At 37.1% G+C, this 26,546-nt stretch overlaps 1 protein-coding gene across 1 annotated transcript in view; it reads right to left on the bottom strand.

Annotated features, from left to right (window-relative positions):
• Positions 1–503: 503 nt before the first annotated feature.
• Positions 504–26,546, bottom strand: part of LOC117568270 (klarsicht protein) — a 129,829-nt gene continuing 103,786 nt past the window's right edge. The window contains 11 exon segments of the mRNA XM_052003505.1: positions 504–1,827; positions 1,830–2,815; positions 2,872–3,266; positions 3,327–3,502; positions 12,808–12,913; positions 13,714–14,156; positions 14,219–14,451; positions 14,577–14,718; positions 16,078–17,011; positions 17,073–17,252; positions 26,045–26,266. Coding sequence (XP_051859465.1) covers positions 1,781–1,827; positions 1,830–2,815; positions 2,872–3,266; positions 3,327–3,502; positions 12,808–12,913; positions 13,714–14,156; positions 14,219–14,451; positions 14,577–14,718; positions 16,078–17,011; positions 17,073–17,252; positions 26,045–26,266 — 3,864 coding nt within the window. The 3' untranslated portion in view covers positions 504–1,780.

The following is a 26,546-nucleotide window of genomic DNA, read 5'->3' as shown; positions in this document are numbered from 1 at the left end:
CTGAACCATTCAGATGTTATTAATCACTTGAAATTTTTTTTATAGTATACCCGCTACCCATGGGTAAAAGGATATTATAACTTTGTACCTATAAGATTATAAAAAAAAACTTGTTTTGTATGCGAAAAAACGTCTAGCTATGACGGATCTTAATAGCTTTGGCTAACAATCTGGTATATTTTGAATATATATATATCAATAGACTATATCAATAGGATAGTAGTATTTTTGTGATACATTAATTTAGTATATTTTAAAATTACCGTACTGTTTCAATCATATTCAAAATGGGTAGCGGGTATCTCACATTCGAGCACATTAGTCAATAGCTTTCTTACTTAACATTTTCCATTTCATGTTACTAAATAATATTGGCATAAAAAGGACGATAAATGTAACCATAGTTGACTCAAGGGACACGAAATGGATTTTAAATTTTTATTCCTGAAAATATCAAAGTAAAAATCTATGCAAAGGTTTCAACAGTATATCATGTGTAAAGAAAACAACTTATTATGTTCGCCTCTTAATACTTTTTATTTTTTACTTTTTCATATAGATTTTTTTTGTAAGTTTTTTTCTGTGTATAGTTTTTGCATTGAAAATATTGAAAAACGCACAAAGATATACGAAACTTAAACGTAGATTATAATTTAATTGCTTTTGTTGTTTGCTTGTTTGCTTGGTTTGCCAAATAAGTAGTACACATGTAAATAGTATTTAATTTATATAGTTCCTAAACATAGTTTAGCTGCTGCATAGTGCTCTAACAACTTTTTTCAGATACATTAAGAATATTCTCTGTTCATTTAAGTATTTTATATTTTCTCATTTTTTTTTTGTAGTTTTGTAGTTTTCCTTCTCTGAATTTATCCTATTAATATAATAGACATAAAACTGAATTAATTAGAGCTTAATAGAGCTCGCTTCTCCGTATATAAATTGCATTTCGCATTTGCGTTGTATAAAAATAGAAACTCTGATTTCCTCAATTCTCAAATCTCAACTTTTGTTCCTCTCTGGCTTTTCTGCCAGATTCCGATTGGCTTTAGCTTTAGTTTCAGCTCTTTATGCCTTGTTCTCGATATGCTCTCTCTTTCTCTTTATCAATCTTCCTTTCTCTTTTCTCTGTTTTATTCGTTTGCCCCTGTTTTGGGTCTTTAATAGGCACTTGTCGTGTTTTTCAAACCGAAAAGTGGACACAATTAAATCGCACAAACAAAAATCTCGAATCCAAATTTGATTCTTGTGTTATATAAATTGTATTTCTAGTAACTGGAGCTTGTCATGGGTCTCACACTAAATGTGGCTGTAAGTACATAACTTAATGCATGTCATGCATATGTGCCATCTGCACCTAAGGTTGAGCTTTCTCTGGTGCACTTAATTTTAAACGCGTCTCTCAGTTGATTAAAAACAAACGAAAAAAACACACGCAAACTAAATTCCTAAGACAAATACCAAACGAATTAATCAATTGAATCAAATAACTATTTAAGTATAGCTTAAGTAATAACGTTGCGTTCGCATAAAAAACTAAGTGCCTCCGTGTTTATGTTTTTCTTAAAAAAAGAAGACAATCGAAAAACGCTTTGAATGATTGCTTCAAAAAACGCACGCAAATCGCGTGCAAAACGCGCTGCGCTGGCGGACATCGCCTATGCTGGCTTTAGATCCGCTTTAGAATCTGTATCTGTATCTGGATGTGGATCCACTTAACGTACGCGTTACTATTGTAAATTATTTCTGTTGCCTACTTAAAAACTGCGAAATGCGTCGCTCAAATTGGAGGCGGGCCGCGAATGTAGCGCAGCTGAGGCGTAAACTCATCGAAAGATTGTTGAGATTGTCACAGCAGTTGGGCTGCATCATGCACGCCGCACAGAAGAACGTGAACAGCGCCAATTGCATCGGCACCGCAGCTCGCGCAATGCGCCAAGCCCAACCACGTCGCTTTGCCTTGGAGTTGGTGTCATCTTCATCTTCGCTGTTGTCTAGGAGAGCTGCTTCATTGGCCGGATCCTCGGGATCATCGCCACCACCTGCAGCCACAATACGTTGCAGATGCTCCACCACCTGTTGCTCTTGCTCCTGCTGCAGTTGCTTCTGTTGCAACTCCAATTTCTCGGCTGCTTGACGCGCCTTGCGTGCATTGCGGCGCTTAGGCGACGATTGCTGTGGCGCTTGCTGTGGCTTCAACGCTTGCTGTTTCACATGGCCATTGGCCAGCTGTTGCTCCACTTGTTGCTGCTTCTGTTGCTGCTCCTGCTGCTGCTGCTTCTGTTGATGCGAGGCAGCGGTGCGCACAATCAAGTCACGACAAGTGTTTTGCAGTTGCTTCAACTCCGCCTCGGCGCTCTCCATGCGTGCGGCAATCGAGCGCATGGCCGCGCTGCCCGGTGCCAGAGCCAACTCCAGCTGCTTGGCCAGACGACGCAGCACACCCAAGCGACGTTCACGCTCGGACAATCCACCATCGGAGGTGGCACCGCCATCGGAGATGCCCGAATCGGAGAGCGAACCATTCGAAGCGGTGAACTTGGCAATGTGATAGATGTGATTGGGATCGAGATGCTGTTGCACAGCGAGCAGTTGCTCTTGGCTAACGTTGACCTTCTCGGACAGTAGTTTGGCCACCAGCTTCACATTCTGTGCCAGCTCCACGGGTGTGGCTTGTCCCTTGTCCAGCGCACCTTCGAGGCCTTTAAGTGTGCCGCGATCTTGGCCCAAAGCGAGCTGAAATTCGCTTAAACCGCACTCGAGCTGACGCCAGGCAATCAGTGAATTGGTGAGCATCTCCAGCTGCGAGTTGATTCTGTAAAAGAGTTCGAATTAGTAATGAATTGAATGGTTATTTAAGTCGAAACTCACCTGGCATCTGCCTCATCCCAAGCGCTGTACATGTCGCTAACCTCATCCTTGAGATGCTTGTGGAACTCCTGCTCAGCGCTGAGCAAACTATTCACATCCCAATTGCTGCTGGTGCCTGTGGAAGCCTCCACCACCTGGTTGCCATTGCTGTCGGTCACTGTGATTGCCACCGTTGAGTTGGCATTGCCATTTTCCAGCTGTTGCTGCTCGAGTTGCTGTTGCTTTAGTTCCAGTTGCTGTTGCTTTTCTAGTTGCTGAAGTTGTTCGGACTCCTGTTGCTGCTGCTGCTGTTGCTCCTGTTGCAAGCGACGTTCCTGACGTGTCAGCCAACTATGCACCGAGGCATTCAGGCGCAACATGTTGGTGCGATAGCTGCCCAGCTGTGTTTGCTCTTGCTGCAAGTGTTGAAGATGATTAAAATGTAATTCAAGTTTGTTGATTGATTAATGCCTTACCTTCAGCGCCTCGACGGCTATTTGAATGGCCGGCTCCGTGTCGAGGAGCTCGGGTGTGGCGTTATCGCCGAGACGTCTCAGAGTGTGCTTCAGTGCGCTCATCTCCTGCTGCAGCTTGCGTGCTCCAGCTGCATTCTCGCTCCAGTTAAGCAAATCCTCCCAGGCAGCCAACAGATCTGCAAAAGTACATCAAAAAGTGCAACGAGTTAATAATTTGCAGTGAAAGCCAAACAGCTGCTTCTTAATTGATTTCAGTTTGTGGAGCGAAGTTTGCGAGTTTTTTGGGATTTGCGATTTGCGATTCGCGCTTTGCCAGCCCTTTGGGGTAATAAATACCTTTCGCTTTTCTCCTGCCACCGAAAAGTGAAACTTTTATTTGTTTACCAAGCCGAAAAAAACAAAAAACAAAACGCGAAAAAAGAAGCAACTACAAAATGTGCAGCAAAACAAACAGCAACAACTTTTCAACTAAACGCTTGAGCGCAGCTTCAGGCAAGGCAAAGCAAAGGTTTCTGATTGTCTGTGTGTGACTATAGTGTGTGTGTGTTGTGTGTGTAATTGTGTGTGTTTGTTGTGTACGTAATTGTGTGTGTAATTGTGTGTGCTGGTAACGTGAGACTGACAGCGTATGTGCGTGGGGGAGCAGCGAGTTTTCAATTGTAACAAAAATGCACTTTTAATGGAGCCTCAGGCGACGCCCAACTGCAGCAAGAATCTGTGATACCCTGTAAACTACAAGTGAGGGCAACAGACTGTGATGAGAATGTGATTTAGGACAGTTTTTATGTCAATATAGTTTATCAAAAATTGACTGGTTAATGTTGTAAATATGTGAATATATGAAGCAAAACTCAATATTTCACTTTCAATCAACGAATTCAGCGAAAATATTCTTTAGTTTCAAAACTTGTATGTATCATAAAAGGTAAGAATCAAATAAGCATTTATAAATTATTCAAAACGAGAATAATCTTTATGCTTACAACATTTTTTCATGATCTTACACTTTTATTGAGCATTTATTTTATTATTATTAAATTTACTAGCGCCAACTGCTGTGATTTATGGTACCTTTGGATAGTTTTATTTAAGAAATTCGACCGACTAAAAACAACATACATTCGTTGTTCTTAAGTTCTATTAATTATATAATATTGTGCTTTTAAGATTGTTTTTATTCTCTTTCAATGTCATTGAGCATGTTTCTTTAAAAAAAATCGTGACTAAAGAACTTGAATGAAAGATCTATTAATTCATTTTATGTTTTACGATTGTTTTCAGTGTCTTTCGATTTCTTTTGGAAAATTTTGTTTAAGAAATTCTCACGATCTCTCTAATAACAACCCTTTAATTCACATAAGTTTTCTTTACTATGCACAACTCTCAATATTTTAGTTTAAAGTCATAAATCATTCAAGTTTTTCTCATTTTGCTCATTCCCCTAAATAATTGCCCACGTTGCCAATCGATTCAGTATGTTTTGAGTGATTATTTGCTGCATCAAAAATTAGTCGAAAAACACGTTGCTAATGAAAACAATTAGCATATTTAACTATGAGTGAATTAATGATGATCGAGCAGTAGAAAAACAAAAATACTTTTTAAAGATTCAGTGACTTTAAATTGCTTGAGAACAACAGCAACTTGATAACTTTTTAGGTATAACTTGAATACAACATTGATTATAACATTTTCAACTGAATTTCTATAGATTTTGCACTCTATGCTCAATTTAAAGATTTTTCCATACATGAAACAAGATGACAATCTCTTATTATGATCGTTTCATCTTCGCTTTTGGGTCATAATCAATCTTATATAAAGTATATCCAATCTAGATTTAATCTAGAAAGTTTGATCTTGATTATGATTTTTGATTTTTGGTTCAATTTTGAAATGTAGCTATTTTCGAAACAAGATTATAATCTTGAATTTGAAGATTGGGCAATCTAGATTATTTTTAGAATTTGAATCTTTGTTTAAGAACAAAACTTCTTGGTTCAATTTTGACATCAAACAATCTTGATTCAAGATGTTTTTCTTGATTTTGACACTTTTTCTTTCTGTGTTCTTTTTCAGTTTAATACCTTTCACAGGGTAAGTTTTAGTTTAACTTTTTGAGTTACTTTCAATCACGTCTTTGACATTGCAAAACACAAATAATGTGGGCACTTCTTAAACTTGATCAGACCACATCAACAATGGGCGAACTGGCTGCATTCTGTGTGTGGCAGGGCAGGAAATGATTAAGCACACTGCGAGGGGAGATTAAGCACTTACGTGTAGTATAAAATGTATACTATAAATTCACTTTGCAACTGACACAACAAATTACTTTCACCCACTAAATAATGAATTGCAATTGGCAACGCACTTTAATCAGTTCGTTTACAAGCTGCACGCACTTTGAAAGAGTTTCCACTGAGGAGGATTTGTGGCTAAAGAGCGTCTAAAGACCGAACGTGTTGGCTGGCAAAGCGTAACTGGTTGACTGAACTTGTGGCTGTGGCCAAGTTGCAGCCAAGCCCGCAGTCGGAATCGCAACCGCAACGGCAACAGCAACTCGAGCGCAACAAAACGATCGAGCAACAAACTAAATTGAGCTCAGAGAGCGAGCGAGAGGGAGAAATACTATAAAGAGTGGGAGGGGAAACAGGTAATTGACTCGAATCAGCGAACGAGATTCGTTCGTATGTGGCATTAGATGATAGCCACTTGCCACTTGCCACATGCCACATGCCACTTGCAACGCATTCAGACTACGCACTTTTTATTAGTTGCTGAGCAACCTGTAATCTTCAGAGATTGCACAACTCGTGGTCAGGTTTTTGGGGTGGAAGCAGAGATCTCCTCAGAGAGGCAGGAAGACATTATCAGGCAACGACCCGACGACCACTTAAACTGATATACAGGGGCGTCAACTGGGAAAGAGATTCCCCCCAATCGACTCCCCGTATAATAATCTGCGTTCAGCTTAAGCTTTGACTTAATGACTTTGGGGCGGCGGCAGCGATTGTGCATAAAATTGATTAGCCATTAGCAGCAAATGAAAATGGAAATGGAAATGGGAAATGGAAATTGCCACGACTTTCACTTTAATCAGAAATTAATTGCCAATTGCTGCACTTATTTCACAAATTGCGATTCTAAGAGTGAAATCTCTTCCTGGCTACTGTCTGTCACTTTAACTTTTAACTTGGCCAAGTCATTGTCAGTGAAATTGTTAAATTATTTGCATTTCGTCACGCAGTAAATAGCAAAAAAAAAAAAAATCAAGAGAGGGAGAAAAAATCAAAATATGCAAATGCAACCGCAAAACAATAAAATGCAATTGCAGTCAGAAAACTGAAAACAGAAAAACAAATAAACCAAGGGCGTTGACTTTGTCTGAGTGTGTGGATGAATGCTTCTTTTTGTTTGCATTTGCACACTCAAAACTTGGCAAAAATAACATTCGAAAATTGTAAAACATTTCGCGTGGGAGTTCAAAATCCAAATACCTCAAATAGCTCCCTCTTAACTCCCTCTAAATTTGCCAACAAATCAACAGAGAACAATTTTGTAGTATAATATAAACAATCTCTCTTTCAATTTATTGCACTCTCTCCCTCTCTCTCTCTCTCTCTCTCTCTCTCTCTCTCTCTCTCTGGCTGTGTTTCTATCTCTTTTGATTCATAGCAGCTGTTTGGTGCACTCGAAATACAGCTGTTTAAATTTTATTGAATGCAGTACAATCACCTTAGGGTTTTCTTATTCAGCTTTTAAAGCTGACGTGCCTTCTGAGTTCGAATAACAGAGTATTATATTATTATTTCATTATCTGCATTCGAAAACGAACTTTGCAACTATTTGTCAATAGAAATGATTAGTATACTGTCAGCTTCTGAGTCAAGTAAATAATCTATAGTTCTAAATGTGATACACTCAGTGAAATTACTATAATATATTTCATTCTAAACTTTCTCTCGAGTTTTGAAGTTCTATAAGGCTCCAGCTACAATATTTTCCTGTTGCAAAAACATTTTAAAAAGAAAGTATTCTTGAATCTTTTCATAAATAATAAATGTATATATCTTCTATATTTTCATAAATAATAAATGTATATATAATATAATAAATATGTGGGTTCATTTCGCTTAAAATTTGTGCGCGGAATTGAGGCGAAATTGAGCGGAAGCGATTTCGGTGGCACCTCTAATATTCTATATTTTATATATATTGGAAATATAGAATTAAAATGACAATACTGTTTATTTAAATTTCGACTGTAAACACGCTTTACTCTATTACTTCTTGCCTATGTCAACTTTACTTGACTTGAACATTTTCTTGCCCACGGAAACAGCCTTGTAAATGGCTTAAGTAACATATTTGATGGGTTCGTCCTCCGTTCGTCCTGCGTGACTAGAAGCCATAAATGAAATGGGAATGCGACAAAAAAGGGAGCGCCACAAAGAAGGCGGTGCCAATTGGCGACCAGGCACGATAACGAATCGAGACGCCTCTTTCCCTATTTTTTACTCGCTTAAAACAAACAAACTAAATTGTAAACGAAACCGAATAAACATATGTTTTTATTTGGAGGATGAGGTAAGCGCCAAAGAGTGAACAATGTGTAAAGTCAACAAGCGAGCGGTTAAAATAGGCGACTTAAATATTTGCCCACGAAATAAGCCTGAACAATTATGTGTGACATCAACCGAAAAAATTATATACAATTAGCAAAAATTATACACAAAGTAAACAAACAACTTTTTGGTGATATGTTTAAGAAATGCTGCTGATTAGTCAGAGGAAATTGCCGCAAGCAATTCGAGATATTTCGACTCTCGTTTTATGCTTGAATGCAATGACCCCTCAGGGAGATGGGGCGTATACGCGACCTGCAGTCAGACAGAAGACAAATGTAATAATAGCAATTGCCTTTTAAGCTCATTTCGAAGGTGTGTTCGAGAGCAACCACAAGATTGCAACTCAACACAACACACTTAAGATTGTGGCTCCATTTCAAATGCGAATTGATTTCAATTTTTCAATGATTTAACATTTCCAGCGAATTGAAGGTCAACCACAAACGAGGGCAAAGCCAAAGGCAACAAAAAAAAACAACAACAGATGACAACAGAAAAAAGTTTCATTTATAATTAATGTAGAGAATGAATGACGCCACACAATTTGTATAACAGCATAAGGTTTTGCCTTAGAACTGTTTTTTGTTGTGACCCACGATGAACCGGGTTCCGGTTTTCCTCACTCGGCCATAAAACTTCAAAAGCGGAACGCTTCTACAATTGACCATAAAAGCACAGTCCCCATGTACCGTTAATGAGAGTTGCCAAGCTAAGCGTGAATGCAACTCTACTCAACTCAGCTTACACTCGCAGATTGATGGCTATAAAGCAAATGGCCATAATGCAACAACGCCCTGCACATGCAACTCCATTGCATGCCACAACATTCCACACTTCTCCAGCTGGTGCAACAATGCTTAATTAGCAATGCAGCGGGAAGCGGCAACTTTGCAGCTAAAGTTGCAAGAATCAGGCCAACCCAATGGGGCAACAAGTGGCAGCCAAACTCGGCCAAGCTGTCTATCGCAACGAAATGTGGCACAAATGCGCAACCAACAACTAACTGAACTGAAGATTCATCATCATGAATGCTAACATATAATGAATGATTCGCAAATAAATTGTGAATACCTGTCGAAATACCTGAAACTTTGAGTGTTTCTCTTTTACAAAAGTTTCTCCAGCTGAAGATTACATCTATTTTAGTACCTTTAATTAAAACATAAAATCTTTATAATAGGTACCCAAGTGCCTTAACTTTTTTAATGCCTTCACGAGTTGTAAAATTATATTTTATTTGCAAAACTCAAGAAAGTATTTCTTTTTTATACATTACTGCAAATGGAGACTTTAAAACTTTTACTTCAATTATCTGAATTTAGTTTTGTGTTTTAAGAACTTTCTATAAATTTCCAAATATTTTAAGCTTCAATCGCATCTTTCTTCCAAGTGTTTCTCTCATTTCTTTTTATATTAAGATTACATCATAATTTGTCTGTTTGATCATTGTGCAATCTTTTCCATATTGTAGAAAGACTTTTATGATATCATTGCTATAGGGGAGAGTACTTTGGGAGGTACTTTGACTTAAGTGCCTCTTAAGAGTGCTAAAGTCTTTCTTTTATGCATTTTCAAATGAGGCTTATGGAGATAGAAACATAAAGATGTTTTAAGTAGCTTGAAAAGTGGAAATGTTTAATATCTTAGTGGGCTCTTATCTTCTCTATTAATTTTTCTTATGTACAATCTCTTTATATGTGAAATTTCTTTTAATCCATTTGGGATTCTTAAGAATTTTGATATTGTTAATGTCTCAGTATTAATTTCATTTCAACTAATCCCTTTTCTATCGTTTAAATGTTTATAATATGCATTTACATTTAGAATTTCCTAGTTCGGTTTATTACCGAAGAAAATTCCAAAAATCTTCTACTTTATTCGTTAGTGAACGATGAATAATGCATTAGCTATCCCTTTCTACTTCTCGATTTCAACTGCCAACTATATCTCATTTCGAATGTATTTCACTTTCGTCAGCTTTAAGTGTCCAATTAGCTTTTTCATCTTATCTCTTGTGTACGATCTTCTTCTCTGTCTTTCTCTGCATCTTCCACTCGTTGTCTGTGTCTGCACCTTGTATACAACATCATTTACACCTGTACCTAATTTAAGCGATAAGTTCCCCCCTTTGGGCACGTCTGTTTGCTCTAGCATAAGCCCATCTCTATGCACATAACGGTATCGCCTTGTGTATTGTGTACAAGTACAGTACTTATTTACCTTGCTCCGATGAGGAACGCGAAGTGGAGGCCGAAGAGCTGGCGGAGAGCATGCCAGATATGTCCGTTTGAATCGCGACACTAACTTTGCCCATTGTGACACACGAGCTTTCGCTGTTGCTATCTCGCTTACACTTGACACTCCTGAGCAACCCTTGGGGTGACCCACTTAAGCGTGTTGCTTTGCCAGCTGCTCGCTTGCTGTTGCCTTATGCTTGCGCCAGGCGGCGCCACTTGAACACAATTTTCGTAATCAATTTGCGTATTTAAACATTTCAATTTGTTTACTTTGAACACACACTCACGCACAAAAATACGCAGAGAGAAGTTTCTTTTAGAGATTGATTTACACGCAGCTCGATGACCTCGAAATGTTGGGAAACTCTAGAGTAAACAATAAGAAAAACCCAACAAGCGTTTCCACTGCACCGACTCTTATAATGCACTCTTATACACGATATAAAAAAAAACACGCGACTTGTTTTATGAATGCAAATGTCTCGATGTTTCGACGAGATTTGTTGAGCTTATTGAGATTTTTTTTAGTTGCTGTTGCTGTTGCTATCACAGTTAATGGAACATGTGTTTTAATGGGAAAAGGAGATTCGATGAAAAATTAGTGTGAGTTCTTAAAGCTCGCGGAAGCACATTGAATAACAGTTAAAAGCATCGACGACGACGACGACAAAGACGACGGCGACGGAAGCAGAACCGCTTGGAACGCACGCTAAAAATGAACTGAGACGTCAACGACGCCTCGCTCTGCGTCTCGTCGGCCGTTTCAATTGTTTTTGGCGCAGCAGCTTTCAGGTAGAGAGAGCACAGAGAGCGCACGAAAAAAAGAGAGTGGCAGTGTGTAAGGGAGAGTGGTAGCATTAACTTTTGAACTTGGCTTCACACTCAATGCCATACCGATACATGAGTCGGTGTGTGCGTGTGTGTGTGTGAGTTTCGGCTTGCTCATTAGTTTCGGCAGCTCAGCAACAACAAACGACGGCGTGGCTAGAGAACTGCAAAAACAACAAAAACATGAGCAGCGCCTGCGTCAACATTTCAAAGTGGCGACGACGACAACGACGTCATTTTCAAAAGCAGATGATGGCGATAACAGCAACGGCAACAACAATACCAGATGACCAACAAACACACAAACAGAACACATACAAACTTTAAGCTACAGTTGGAGAGGCACAAGTGAGGCTTTTCACTTAGCGACATCTAGCGGCGCTTGTGAGCACTGCGACAACCTCAAGCGCATGCCAAAGCTAATAAATTATTCCACTCAACAGTTTTATGAGATTCTTGGCATTTCTTCAATATACATTTCAATAAATTTTCACTCAGCATCATAATAATATTTCCGCTTTTCGCTATATCACAAAATGACGTCAGCTGTTAAAATAATTTGCTCTTGTAGGGGTCAAAGCAGTTGTTTCCTCTAATGCCCACATATAATCCATAATATTAAGTAAATTTATCACTTTCCTAGTATTCTTGAATGCTTCATATAAATTCTCATTTACGTATTTTGTTATGATTACAGTTTTAACTGCTTTGCTTAGCAAAGGCACAATTGCTCATCAACTGTGACGGTTCCACAACTGTGCCATTCAAACTGTGATTAATACAAAATTTGATTAAATCAAATTAGATTATTAAAATTCAGATTTGAGTATAAATATGTAACCCAAAAGGTCTCATTTTAGAATGATTAGTGCAGATGACGATTACAAAGTGTATTATAGCAAAAAAAAAAAACTAAACTAATAAATGAAAAGTCTAAATTAATTTTTGGTTAAACATTTGACAAAAACACAAGCATACTAATATTAACAGATTACGAGTAGTTAAACGAAACAATAACACCAAATTAATACGTATTTAAATATAATATTCATATACAATATAGAAGATAATAAATACATAATCAAAAACTATAGAACAATTTGAAATGCTTTTGGTGTATTTTCTTGATATAAAAACGATAATTTTTATTGGCCAAAAAAAGAAATAAATGCGCAAAATAAATAATATTTTCTTTTGTAGTTTTTAAAATTAATAATAGTATTAAACAAATGCAAAAAAAATAGCAAATAGAAATTCGATGCAAAATGCGTTTTGTCAAATGCAAAAACAAAAATTTTTCCAAATTATAATCATACAAAATAATAATACAGAATCGTACAAAATAATACATGTTTAATGAGCTTTAAAAGCTGCTGCATTAAAAGCTTTCTTCTTCGCTTGGCAAAATTAAGGCAAAGCTCTCCCTGTTTTTTTTTTACTGTTTAGCAGTTTGAGAGCCACTGCTCTTTCAGAGCAATCCTCGAAAACCGCCAAACAAACGGTCGAGTCGCCCCAATGGCCGATTAACGAGCGCATAGAGCGATCTCAGCGTGCCGGCCAGAAACCTATAGAGAGCAAAATGCTCCAGCAGATTGCTCACATCCAACACAAACTCGATGACACGCGCCACAAAACGTGTGATGGGCGCACACTTGCACTCGACCATAGGTTGCAAAGCGGTTGTTGTTGTTGTGGCTGTGGCAGCAGCAGCAGCACTAGCCAATGCGGATGCGGAAGTGCCAGACATGCGCACAAGCAGCCGGCAGCTTCTTGGCAAGGACTCACCTTTTGTCTGGCCGGCGCAGTGCGTTGACAGCACCGTCCCAGGCGGACCTCTCAGCACGGCCTCCAGGCACCGAATGTTGTCCCGGCAAGTGTTGATAATCTCGTGCTGAAAAGGGCAAGAGATTGCATTATTAATGTGTATTTAAAAAGTGAATTTTAGAAAGAAAACTTTCCATACTATGACTGCTTTAACTACAGTTTAATAGACAACAAGTGATCTCTATCAAGATCTGTCTTTCATCTTATTGATCTTCTAAAAATTTTAGAAATACTTTTGAAATTTTTTTAATTAGATATCTTACTATTGATATGATCCCATCGTAAATCATGGTTATTATAAAGGAAAACTAATCTGTTTCTTCTACAACTGTTCATATGTTTTATATCATATTTTATAAATTTGATACCTTACTATTGATTAAATCCCTTGCTATCTTTTACTCTTTTAGCTTTAATATAAATAGGGCTTAAATTTGTGTTCCACAAACTTACTTTATCTTCAATTTTCCATGCATTTTATATAAATTTGTAACAAGTTCTGGTTGCTGGGGCATTCGACTGTCTTTTTTGTATACAGTAATCTCTTATAAGAACATCTCTAAATTTTCTATAAATTTAATATAAATTTGTTCGTCTCTTAAGAACATTTTTCAATAACTTATTTACTCTTAATACAATTAACAATCTAATGTTAAATTTTGTATCTTATTTATCCGAACATTCTCTGCACTTGCTATAACGAACTAATTGTTCCCTTAATTACTCTAATGAATTCACATTTGGTTACACAAAAAAGGCATTTAGCTAACTAACATTTCACTCTTTGCTATCACATTTTATCTACTACTCTGTCAGTGTCTTTTATCTCTTTGTCACCTCTCTTTAACACACTTGGTCGACACTTACATAATCCTCAGGTCGCAGCAGATGACAGCGTATCTTGAGAGCACGCGTATCCTCGAGTCTGTCGCGACTCTGCTGGAGCAGAGAGCGCATCTCCTGCTCGCCATCCTCGGAGTCATCGCCACTCGACGACGATGTGGCTGGGATCAGCTTAATGCACTTCTCCAGGTTGCGTGACGAACGTCTTCGCTCATCGGCGGTGACAGTGCGACGACGACGCGTCGAAGTGTCGCTCTCGGAGGTGCGACGGAGCAGCGACTGGGCAGAGTGACTCATGCCAGCGCCGAACTCCAGTTTGCGGCCCACAGACTCGGTGCGGACGGGCGGACGGGTTGCGGGCGGATTCTTGGGTGTCATCAGCGCTGTGGCCGAGGAGGAAAGATTCGCAGTAGTCACCTGCTGTTGTTGCTGCTGCTCCGTCTGTGAGTTGATGGCCTCAGCCATGTCTGTGAAAAGGAAATTGAAGATTAATCAAATGAACTATGAAATAAATATACTCAGACGTTACCTTGACACGATTTGCGACGCACTTCGAGCGTCTTGCGACGTCGCTCCGATTGAAGTTCGAGGGCGCGTTGACGACGAGCGTGATCAACGCTGCTGCTGATTGTCTCCTGGTTGATGTGCAGCGCCTTCAGCTCGTGTTGCTGCAGTGAATCCATTCGCGGTGGCGAAAACGAATCCAAATTGTTGGCTGCCGACAGCGAACTGCAGCAATCCGACTGCGAATCAATGAAATTGCTGCAACCCAAAAACAGAAACACCCCAAAACATTTACTATATGATTTATGAACTAAGCTATAAATATCCAAAGGTCACTCAAGGCTGCGAGAGAACCAGAGCAAGAGCAAAAGATCTCCACTCACCGATAGTCATCGCCAAATTCCAAGAGACGACGCGCTGCATCCGAATCAAAGCCCTCCGAATAGTTCTCCGAATTGTATTTCTCTTGATAATCATCCCAGGCGGTCTCCGAGATGCTGCTGTGATGATCCTCAGTGCTCAGTTCTGTGCCAAAATAAAACAAAAATAATTATGATTAATTAACTTGATCGATGCCAAAAGCATTTATGGGGATTTATTCTTATATAGAGAGAGGAAGAGGTGCAATCGTGGTACCTTTTGGCCTGGGTACGGGCGTGCGTGCTTGTGAGAGAAGAAGTCACAATATATACAAAAAGTATTACAACATATAATATAATTTATAAAGATTATCAGAGAAGTCACAATATAAAGAAAGCATTATGAAATATTATATGCATTTGTTGAAGATTGTGAGAGAAATCACAATGTACAAAAAGTATTACGACATTTAGTAACTAACAATAAAGAAACACTTTTGAAACGATTAAAATTAAGTTGATACTTTTATATAATTCTTATCACGTTAATAAAGTAATATATATTTATTATGATTGCCTAATTTTGATGAACTGTGAACAAAAATTTTTAATATTTAAATGCATTTTTAGCTTCAAGAAAAATCTTATTATATTTAAAGCTTTGTTCAGGAAAAATGTTTACTTTGGTATGGATTGAGATTTATAGGACAAAACCACAGACCTTAAAAAATCAATAAGAAGCTAAATTTTAAAAACGGGTTTTTATCTTATTTATTTTTTTTAGGTAAAATCTGTTAATATTTATTTCCTAAAAAGAAACTCAGCTCGATGTGACTTCTATTAAGTATAATAAGATTTTTCTCTTGTTTCAACTGTTTAAACTTGTTTAGTTCTTGTTTATAAATAATGTCTCTTAATGTTTATTTCCTAATCCATAAAACAAAACTGACGTAGAGCAAAACTGATATCAAAAAGTTCCCCAAATTAACTTTTTTGGAAGCTCTTGCAAAATGTATAAATAGGCTTTGCATTTATCTCTGCCAGATTACACATTTCACTGTCTATTTAATACTGTCTGTTTTATAGAATACTACCCATTTAATACAATAATCTCAACATAAACAAAGTGATTAGGCTTAACATGCAATTTGGGAAAACCCCTAAAGTGATAAAAGAAAGAGCAAATAATTTGGCGATAAGTTAATGGGGAATATAATAATAGAATTATACCTAATGCCGCTATATATCGAGTCGAAATATCTACCATTATTAATTGCGTTGATAAGGAATATAATATAAGTATTTTGAAGGCGCTCTCTAGATATTCCTAGACTATACATGACTGTTAAGATTAGTAATTGTTTTTTTTCTTGAATCAAACTGCATTGCTGATTAATTGTTGTTTACGTGAGTTTGGGCACGACGCCATCAAAGATGATGTCATTCTTGAAAGGAAGTTACTTTCAGAGATCGTTTCAAAAGTGTTTTTCTATGCCACATCTAAATAATTCCTGCTTTAACTTACCAGCTTGCTGCTCATCCTCGTTCATGTAATTAGAAAGCGCAGCCAAGGCGCCCAAGCGAATTTCGCTGGCCATGAGAGCAGCTGTGGTAAATGAACCCACTCGGAACTTGGGCACCATCAAGTGCGACTCCGATTCACCCTCGGGCAAAGATTCTTCTGCCTTGGCATTGGTGGGTGAGCCACCTTTCTGAATGCTCAACAAAGCATTGGTGAATTCCTGCAACTGCTGCGAGGACATCGATTCACAGGACTTCATCAGCGTCTGTGTGAGATCGCCGTGTGTCTCGGAACCCGAATCGGACTTCCTGCCACCAGAAGCTGCAGACATGCGCTTCTTCCTAGCACGACGGCGACGCAGCGATCCTTTGCTATCCGCCTTGCGTGCAGCATTGCTGCCCGTGCCAGAGGAGGAAGCAGCTCTGGCTCTAGGTCCCGGCGAGAGCGAGTCCAAGGCGCTCTCACTGATCGAGTGACTGGCCAAGCCAGGCGGTGAACTCTGCCCCACATCAGCAATGATTGTGGTCAACTGTGCGGCATCTGTGGTCAACTGCGAGAGGCAGGAGACGGACCAAGGACGCTCGGACTTGCGACGCGATTGCGGACGCTTGACGACCTTGACATTCAGGCTCTGATTGCTGCTGCCAAAGCCAAGCGGAGTGGTTGGCTGATGAATGGGTTCAGCGGAGCCGCCAATGCGTTCTGTGGAGTTGCCATACGAGTTGGTGCTCGTCTGCATGCAGGTGGCAATTGAGTCGGTGAATCCCTCCGATGAATCGGAGCCGACACCGCATGTGGCATCCTTGTGGGGCATGGAATCGGTTTCTGATGCCTCACCGGAGGCTTCGCAGTCATCGGGTTTGCTGCTTGGAGCCTCATGTGAATGATGATTGCGATTTAGTAGCTGTGGCGTTGAGGGTTGATGCTCCAGCCATTCCTGTAGAGAAAGTGGAAGATTAATAGGGAATAATAATAATAAATATGAAGTGAAAACCTACCTCGACTCTTTGCTTGATGGGACCGGGCATAATGATGTCGCGTTTCTTGACCGTCGAGGAAATCTTGATGATGGAATGTTTCTGCTTCGTTGGCGTCTTCAATGCTGCCTCCTGAGCGTCGCGCACCAAATGCTCTGCTTCGAGCACAAGCTGCTTGATTGAATCATGCGAGACCTTGCCCTGAAAGAGGGAGAGAGAGAAAACAAGAGAGTGAGTTAAGTTGAGTGAAGATAAAAAGCCGAGTAAAAGTTAATGAGCATGGCAAATTGAAGTGAACTCGCTCGGTTAGTTAACACTTTCCCGGAATATGACTCAGTGGAGAGTCAGTTGAGAGTAAGTCAAGAGAGAAGAGAGAGAGAGAGAGAGAAGTGGAAGGAAATGCAGCTAGTTTTCCACTCTCTTTTGCTGCTTATCAATACGAAAGATATCGCTACATTTGTGTTTGACTTGCTGCATTCATCATTCATATTATTCACTTCGCAAACACTCATTCAAACTCATTTTTTTTCATCGCTTATCTGCAGTTCCATGTGCATTACTTTTTTTTTGTTCTTGCTATCTCATCAGTTCGCATTGTCTTTTTTTTGCCTTTTTGTTCTTAACGCGTCAATCAAGCTTTGCCTAATTGCTGTCTACATAAATGTGATTTCATTTGTCATACCCTGTAATCGGTGCATGATGAATGAGATCATGATCATTTCAGAACAACTATTGAACTTTGAACTTAAATAATTAATTAAAATAAATTTTAATAAACAAAATAATCTATTTAAATATACATATATTATTGAATAATTTTAAAAATAGAATTTATTGTCATAAAATTTAAAATCACGCTTTGGCTAAGATATAATATGTTAGCTTATAGAATGAGTTGCATTTTCTGGCTAAAACTCTGTTAAACTCAAAGTCTGTCTTAACAATACATTTTTATTGACGTTGATGGAATTTTTTTGATTAATCCTTATCATCACATTTCTATTTTCACTTTATAAATAGCTTGTCATAGCATCACCATAATACCACATTTATCAATAGAGATACGACAATTTCATAAATAAAATTAGTTGTTTTTTTTTTGTAAAACTTCAGCTGATGTTGAAAACAAGTAAGAAAACGACAGTGAAGTATGTTCGATTAAAAGCAAAATATTTTTTAATTAATTTTTAAATATATCAAATTAATAAATCGCAAACAACTCAAAATATATTTTGGGTATATTAATACAGTACATTCAAAATACACCATATTGGCTGTTAAAGTAACTAAGACCAGTAGAAAGTATGTGTTTTTCCCATAAGAAAGTATTTATATAATAACTTCTACAATATTAAAAAAATCCATTTTAATAAAGTCTTCAACTTCACCTAATTTCTAACTATTACGTTTATGCTCAAGACGCTAAATTTTAATTTTAAGATAGGTCAAAAATTCTAAAAATATAATATCCCAAAAATGAATTTTCAGTCTTCAACTTTACCTAATATCTTCATATACTAAACCCACTAAATTTTAAGCTTAAGATAGGTCAACAATTCTAAAAACAAAAAACCAACTGTTGCTTCTTCAGAATTGTTTGACCTCCAAACTGGAAGCCCCACCGAGATCCGTTGGCAATCTAATGTTAATTTGACATAATCAACGTGAGATTGCTCATGGAATTAGAACTTGAAAGATACTTGAAAATTACACAAAATCAGAATAGGAGAGGGAGGGGGAGGAGAGTAAGGGAAGACCAAAGAGAAGCAGCGAAGCGTTGATAATGTTTCGATTGTGTTTCGTTTTGTTTCTTGTTTGTTTTTTGCAGTTGTTTGTAATTATTACAAAAGTTGTAGCTACATTTGAACATGGTATTTGAACAGAAAATGTTTGGGGGTTAACCTTTTGGGTAAAAGGCATTAGATGAATGAATGCTTAATTGCAAATAGCATTGCACAATTGTACAATATCCGAGTTATTTTTGTGAGTCACAAGTCCAAATTAGGTAATCTTCATGTATATCGAATGTTTATTTTTTCTTTTTCTGTCTTTATTTTTATTTTTCGCTTCGATTGAACACGCTTAAGCTTTATTGCTAATCTTTTGGTTTAATTTAATTAACAGTTTCCTGTCACCGCCGCCACGCAGCCAGTTTGAGTTGCACTTCAGTGGCTGTCAAACTGCAGCGCAATCACACGCTCACACACACACTTGCACACACATACAACGGAAACAATTTTCCAAATGCTATGCGAGAGTGCCAGTGAAAATGTCGACGTTTTACGACTCTTGTACAGCTGAAGTGGAAACTGCAACAAACACAACAACAACTCAACTAGCAGCAGCAACAACAACAGCAACAACAACATGGGCAACATTTGCAACAAGAGCAACAGCAGCAGCTACTGAAAGGCCTTTGCGATTGGGCGTTTGCGATAATTAAAGGCATTTATATGAGTTTGGCTTTTTGTTTAGCCAATGGCCAATTAAGCAAACTGGAAACTTAAACTACAAAACTAGAGCTGGGCAGCCTACAAAGTAACTTAGACGATAGTCTGAGCTGCTTGAGAGGTGTGGCAAAGACAAATAGATGCGATTAACTCTGTTTGAAGTAGAGTTCTTAAGCGATAGTTGAGATAAGAGGAAAATGATTATCTAATATGGCTAGAGTAAACTTTGCAATAATTGGAAATATTTAAAGAGAAATAGAGTTAAGATTAACAAACATTTTAAATAGATCAAGAAATGAATAATCTGAAGAATTATTTTATTTAGTTGAAGTTGGAGTATTTTTAAAATAACTTGAAAAGGAGCTTGTGTAAAGAATTTGGTTTAGTTATTGCTTCATATTAATTGTTTGTAATACTTTATTTAATGCATTCTTCTGTCGTTTAGATATTCCTCATATAATATGGCCACAGTAAACAATTTTATAATTTATCGTATTAGAAAGAATCCACTTATTAAAATTATATTAACATTTAAATATATAATAGGAATTTTTATATATCACAATAATATAGTATTAAGAAAATACTATTACTATAGTACTAAAAGCAAAACAGTGCGGCAAAATATACTAAATATACCGCTAAAATACTACAATCTACCGAAGACTATATTTGGTATATTGATATAGTATTACATTCCAATTATACAGTACAAAATATACCAAATTATACAGTACTAAATATACCGAATTATACAGTACAAAATATACCAAATATATCAGCAAAGACTTCTTTCTACTAAATAAGTATTTTTCCCCATACAAAAGTATTTCTTAAATAACTTCTATATAAATGAATTAAGAATTTTATCTTTTCTACTTATTTCTAACCCAAAGTAAATTGAAAACTTCTTTAAACGATAGTTCTATGCGAAATAGTTCTACCAAAGACTATATTTGGTACATATATTGATATAGTATTACGTGGTATACTTAGTTTGTAATATTATATCAATATATCAAATATATATCACAAAATCATCAAATTTATCAGCCACAGCAAATAAGACTTCTTACCACTTATTTATAAATAAGTGTTTTTCTCCATACAATAATATTTCTTAAATAAGAATTTCATCTTTTCTACTTGTTTTTAACCCAAAGTAAATTGAAAACTTCTTTAAGCGATAGTTCTATGCGATAGTTTCTCACTCAAAGATGTTTACAGTTAGCGACTATAAATATTCATGAGCCTTACTAATTAGCAGTGATAGCTTTGGACTCACTTGTGTAGCTCTCAATTGATTTACGACTTCCTTTGACACGCGCCCATCTCTAACTCGGACAATTCGCAATACACACTCACACACACAAACGTTCAGTGGCTGACAAACTGCTGAAATTTAGTTTTGTTTTTCGGGTGGAGGCCTTGACAATAGTCGTTTCTTGTGTTGCTCTTTTTGTTTATGGCCAAAAAACAAAAAGCAAAGAAAAAAAACTAATTTAATTGCACTGCGACACGCACGCCAAACGCAAATCGCGAAATCGCGAATTTAATCGCAATGAGTGAGCGACGACGACGACATACAGTTTGACAAGCACTGTGCGGGCTTAATTACACACTTTATTTTGTTGGAAACTTAATGCAAATTACGCGAAAACGACAATAAAAACAATCACAATAACAATAACAATAGTTGTTGCTACCACACAACAATAATAAATTAACAAACGAAAAAAGAGCAGAAATAAACACTTCCCAATAGCTTTTGGCTTTAGCTTTGGCTTTCTATTGTTGCGCGACAATTGTTTGCAACGTTTTCTATCTGTAACTGTAACTTTGCATTTGTATTTTGTATCTTTGTATCTACATATGTTGAATCTCCACTTAGATATCCGTAACTCAACCGTTAACCGCGACGTCGCACAACGTACTGAAAGTCGACTGCGAATTAAACTCAAACGGACAGCGTCAAATGCGTTTGATAATAGCTGTTGCTCTTGCTCTTGCTGTTGCTGCTGCTGCTGGGAACAGGTGATAAGATAAAAAGAAAACCGGCAAAAAGAAAAAAATTGCCAACAATCGAATAATTTTTGCCAAAACCTTGTGATCGATCAATGATCGTCGAACGTGACTTTCTTTTTATTTGTTTAGCGCTTTTTAATAATTTTCTAACAGTCTTGTGGTTCATTTAATTTTTTTGTTAACAACTCAATCGAGCACTTGTTTTATTTTAATGTGTGACACTGAATGCGCCGCGTTGCGATTAGATAAGGCGCAACGATTTGATTTGATTTCCATGTGGCACAGAAAAAAAATAAAATCAAACGTCATTGATTTGGGTTCGGTTTTATTTATTTATTTATTTGCTTATCGCTGTCTCATCGCAAATGGAAGGCGTTTTGCGAATTGATATACGACTTTGCACTGCTCTGCGAAAATGCATAAATTAAATTATAAAGAAAGAAAAAACAAAAGAGAGTCTCAACTATATCCGAAATTTGTCATTATTAATCAAAAGCTGCGCGAATTTCACTCTCAATAAATCAACGACGCGACGCATGCGCAACGGATGCTGCGACAGTTGAAGTCAAACACACAAAAGGGGGAGAAGCTGAAGCTGAAGCTGGAGATGGAGCTGGGATGAAGCTCTACAGTTACACAGCTGCCCTCGGGTGGATGACAGTGAAAACTGCGTAGAGGGGATTCAACTTGTCAGCGACAAATGCAAATGCTTTTGCACTCGCAGCAACATGTTGCTGATGTACGCGTATGTTGCACGCAACGACAACGTCGATGGCGGCAGCATGTTGCTGATGAATGCTGCCGCTGATCGTTGGGGACAGCGTCAAGAAAGTGAGAGTGTTACAACGAGTGCCAAAACATGTTGGATAACAGAGACCCAGACATTGATAATAGGCCCGGGACAAGTAATAATTGTCTTGCAAAAAAAGTACGAGGGAGATTGAGAATAATTGAAGCAGAAATTCCAGTTTTTAGTTACGAGTTGATAGCTAATGATATTGATAATAAATGTCATTATTTCAAGGGGAAATTTCGTAGATTGTAAAGAAGAAATCAGAAGGAAATTTATGAAATTTTAATAAGAAATGAAGTGATTAGTGCCTTGAAAGGTAATAGCGAGGAAGATTGAAGAGTATTGAAATTACTATTGCTTTTTGTGAGAATCAATGAAGTTGCAAGACAAATTTAGTGAGGAATGGACAGCTTATCATATTGATAATTAAATCATTATTTTTAAGCCGAAAATTTAGCAATATGTGAAGTGCAAAATGTAGAGAAATTTACGAGATTCAAAAAATATAATTCATTTGAATAAAAGCACAATTAATAATTGTCTCAGGTCTAAGTAAAGACTAAGTTAAAGGAAGATCGAATAGCAAACAATATACATCTGATATATATGGGCAAATCCCACGTGTCGCACGCTACATTCGCACAATTTTAGCTAATGAAAATCAATTTTTTGGGGGGTTTTTTAAAGATTTACCGTAAACTTTTGTTATGTGTTTAGAGTGAATTGAGAGTACTTTCGGAGGGTATAAGATTCAATTTCACTGGAGTCACTGTTTTGAAAATAATTAATAAAATTGTGACGTGTCGCACGCTACACCAAGTGGAAGTTAGTTTCAAAATTTTCATTTAAAACGCAATTTTTAGCGAATTCTGCAAAATAAACCCTATGAAAGTTAATATCCTAAAGAAAGTTAAGAACATTAGAAGACAAAATCCGATCGTTTGGTCTTAATAATGTTTATAGATTTTTAGCAAAGCCGTAAACCCATTAAAATCTTTTAATTTGAACTAAACATTATTTAATTTATTCATAAATGTGCTTCACAATTATTTCAACGTGATTTACTTTAGATTTGTGTGTGAGCCCAAGCAGAGGCAAAAAATTGTGAAGAATAAAATAGGGATTTGAAGGTGTGCGCAGAGCACGAATTCGAGTAAAATTATGAAAATTATAAATAAAATTGGGTTTGATACAAATTTGTGCATTTATAATGATCGAAATTTCTTTTTTGCTTTAAATTCTTAAGATGCCATATCTACTTTAATGTTCCATATAAAGAAAAATTAGAAAATGTGAAATTTAAAAATTGGTCGCTGGTGGACTGTTTCTGGGATTTGCCCATATGTATATTCTGAAGCATATATTCCATGTCTAGGTGTAAATTGATAGCTAATGGTATTGAGACTAAAGTCAGCTAAGAGTGTTGATGCTAAAAATATTATTTTTGGCAAAAAGTTGGTAGCTTATAATGAAGAAATAAAAAAGGAATTCGTACTGCATTTACTACACAAAATATTAATATTTATATTTTACAGAAACTCTATGAAATTACTTTTACATTACTACACAAAATTGTAGTATTATAAAGAACTGTCTTATTAAATTTCAAAGCTTCGCTAATGCCTGATTACAAATTGCAGTCCATAAAAGTTTCCCATTTGTGTCCAGATTTATTAATCTCGTTACAAATTTGCTAAGTTTGAAGTGTTTTCCACCCGCTGCTTTTCCCAAACTTGGCGCCAATGCGATGTCTTAAATTACCAAAAGATGATCGTTAACAGCCCATTACACTCATCAGGTTGTCAGTGGACATGTTTGGGGACATGTTTACCAGCAAATTGACACGAAAAAGCCACAAAAAGAGCTTAGAGAAATTTGAGGCGCATCGACGCACACACACACACAGTGACACCTTCGCATACTTGCACCACTGTGCAACACTATGTGGAGTGGAGTGGACCACCAACATGGTCAGCGTTGAGCTCGATCGATCGATTGCTGCTCTCCTCGTATGCATTTCAAGCGAAACTGAAACCATGAGAGCCTCGTAAAGTCAACAACAAAGCGGAGAGTCCGCCAGTGAGTTGGCGAATTGCCAATCGAATTCAATTCACTTCACTCCACTCCGCTCCACTTCAATCGTGGAGTCTCTGGTCTCGTTAGCTGGGCATGGTCATGGTTGTGAGACTCCGATTTAGTGGCTGTCGCTGTGGTTGTTGCTGTGGTTGTGCGAACATGCGACACGCAACGGCCAAAACGAACTCTCTGCCATCATCCGATGACAAATTGCAACTGCATTTTGGCTGCTGGCTGATGAAAGGGAAAACCGAACCGAAACCGAAACCGTCTCTCTGTTGTGCGGGCAGCTGCACTGACCAAAATCATTGGCAACTTAGTATTGCAATTAGAGCAAATACTTTAATGAAATTTAAATTTCAAAGTTTTAAATTGTTTATGGTTTGAGTGTTTAAGAACAATCTAAAGACACACAAGGAAATGAAATATGGATTGCTTGCAATTCAAGGTAAGACTCTTAAATAGGTTCTGATTAACCTGTTTATGGATCCCTTAGCATTTTCCTTTGTAAATTTAAAAATTATAAATGACGTAAAAAAGTATTTAAATATGTATTGCTTGAAATTCAAGACTTGCTTTAAATGAAAGACACAGTTAAGATACAAGTTTTGAACAGCTTACAAATAAAGTACTTCTGGATTGCTTGGAATTTTTTTGTCTTTTTGCAATATTAATATTGGCATATATAAAATTAATATACCGCAAAAATAATATTGAAATACACAAAATTAATATATCGCAAAAATACTAAAAATATACCAAGGTTTTTTTTTTAGGTATATTGATAAAAATTCGACATTCAAAATATATCAGCGAAGAAAAGAGTGTGGAATTAATTTCAGAATATACCGAATTAATATATCACAAACATACTAAAAATATACCAAAGGCTATTTTAGGTATATTGATACAGTACTACATTCAAGACATACCATAGAGGAGAATCGTGGGATATTTATTTAAAATATACCAAATTAATAACCTCAATAATATTAAAAATTGATACATTCAAAATATACCAGATTGCCAGATTGTATTTCTTAAATAACTTCTACAATTTTTCTCTGATCGCAACCAAATTATAAGGACTATAGTTATGTTTTTATGTACTTGCTTATAGATTGCTTAGAATTTTCATTTTTCTATTTAAGAAGTTAAAAAAGCAAAAATATAAATATATTCTATTATATATATTAGATTATTTTTGTGAATTATAATAGTGTTTTTATAGTTTAAGTGCTAGACAGTTTGTCTATCACTTTTTACTGCTTTTGAAATTTGCATATTTAGGAAGTTATTTCTCAATTGCATTTAGCTTTATTCAACATGCAAATTCTTATAGCTAAATATAATAATATTGTTTTACTTTTGTTATACACAACTAACTTATGTAGCAGCATTTAAAACTCTCACTTTTCGCCCCAATTTCTCTCAGTTTACGTGTTATTTTATAAATCATAATAAGTTTTGTCAGCGTGGAAACCAATTGCCACTTGTGGCAAGACTTATGAGAGAGAAAGCAGCAGCGACTCAGAAGTCAATCCTCTTTTTGTGATACAGTTTTGAGTGCAGGAAATGCTTCCGCTTCCTTTAGCTGATCTATAGAGAGGGGCTAACTATATATGTATATTTTTGTATATCTGACTCACCTTTGATGGCGACATTGTGGCATTGCTGCTGCTCGCCTGTGATTTGACCGACTTGGCTGGCGATCGAGGTGGCAGACGATTACCATTGGCAACATTCTGTTGTTGGACATTTCCATTTCCATTGGTCATCTCACTGGGCCAGACGCTAATGTTGCAGATGTCGGCGCGACTGTAGAAACTGCAACCATTGTTGTTGTTGTTGTTGTTGCTGTTCAGATGCAGCTGTAGGAAAAAGGAAAAACTTGATTTAATTAAAAATGCCATCGAAAATTGGTAAAAGCGAATGCCCTGCTCTGACTCTATTCCTCTGCTCTGCTCTGTCTGTCTCTCATAATCAATCAGCTAAAGTTGGGAGCAACATTTCCTGTGCTGCATGTCTCTATTACAATGCAGCTTTTGGTTTCGTTTTGTTGGCCACATAAATCTTGGCCAGTCGAACGAACGAACGAATGAACGATCGAACGTGTCCTCGATGTTGTTGCTGTCGTCTGTCGTAGTTGCT

The sequence above is a fragment of the Drosophila albomicans genome, chromosome 3 (genome assembly GCF_009650485.2).
Source record: "Drosophila albomicans strain 15112-1751.03 chromosome 3, ASM965048v2, whole genome shotgun sequence".
Taxonomy (NCBI): Eukaryota; Metazoa; Arthropoda; class Insecta; order Diptera; family Drosophilidae; genus Drosophila; species Drosophila albomicans.
The sequence above is the reverse complement of the archived record's forward strand: the minus strand, read 5'-3'. Positions and strand labels throughout refer to the sequence as shown.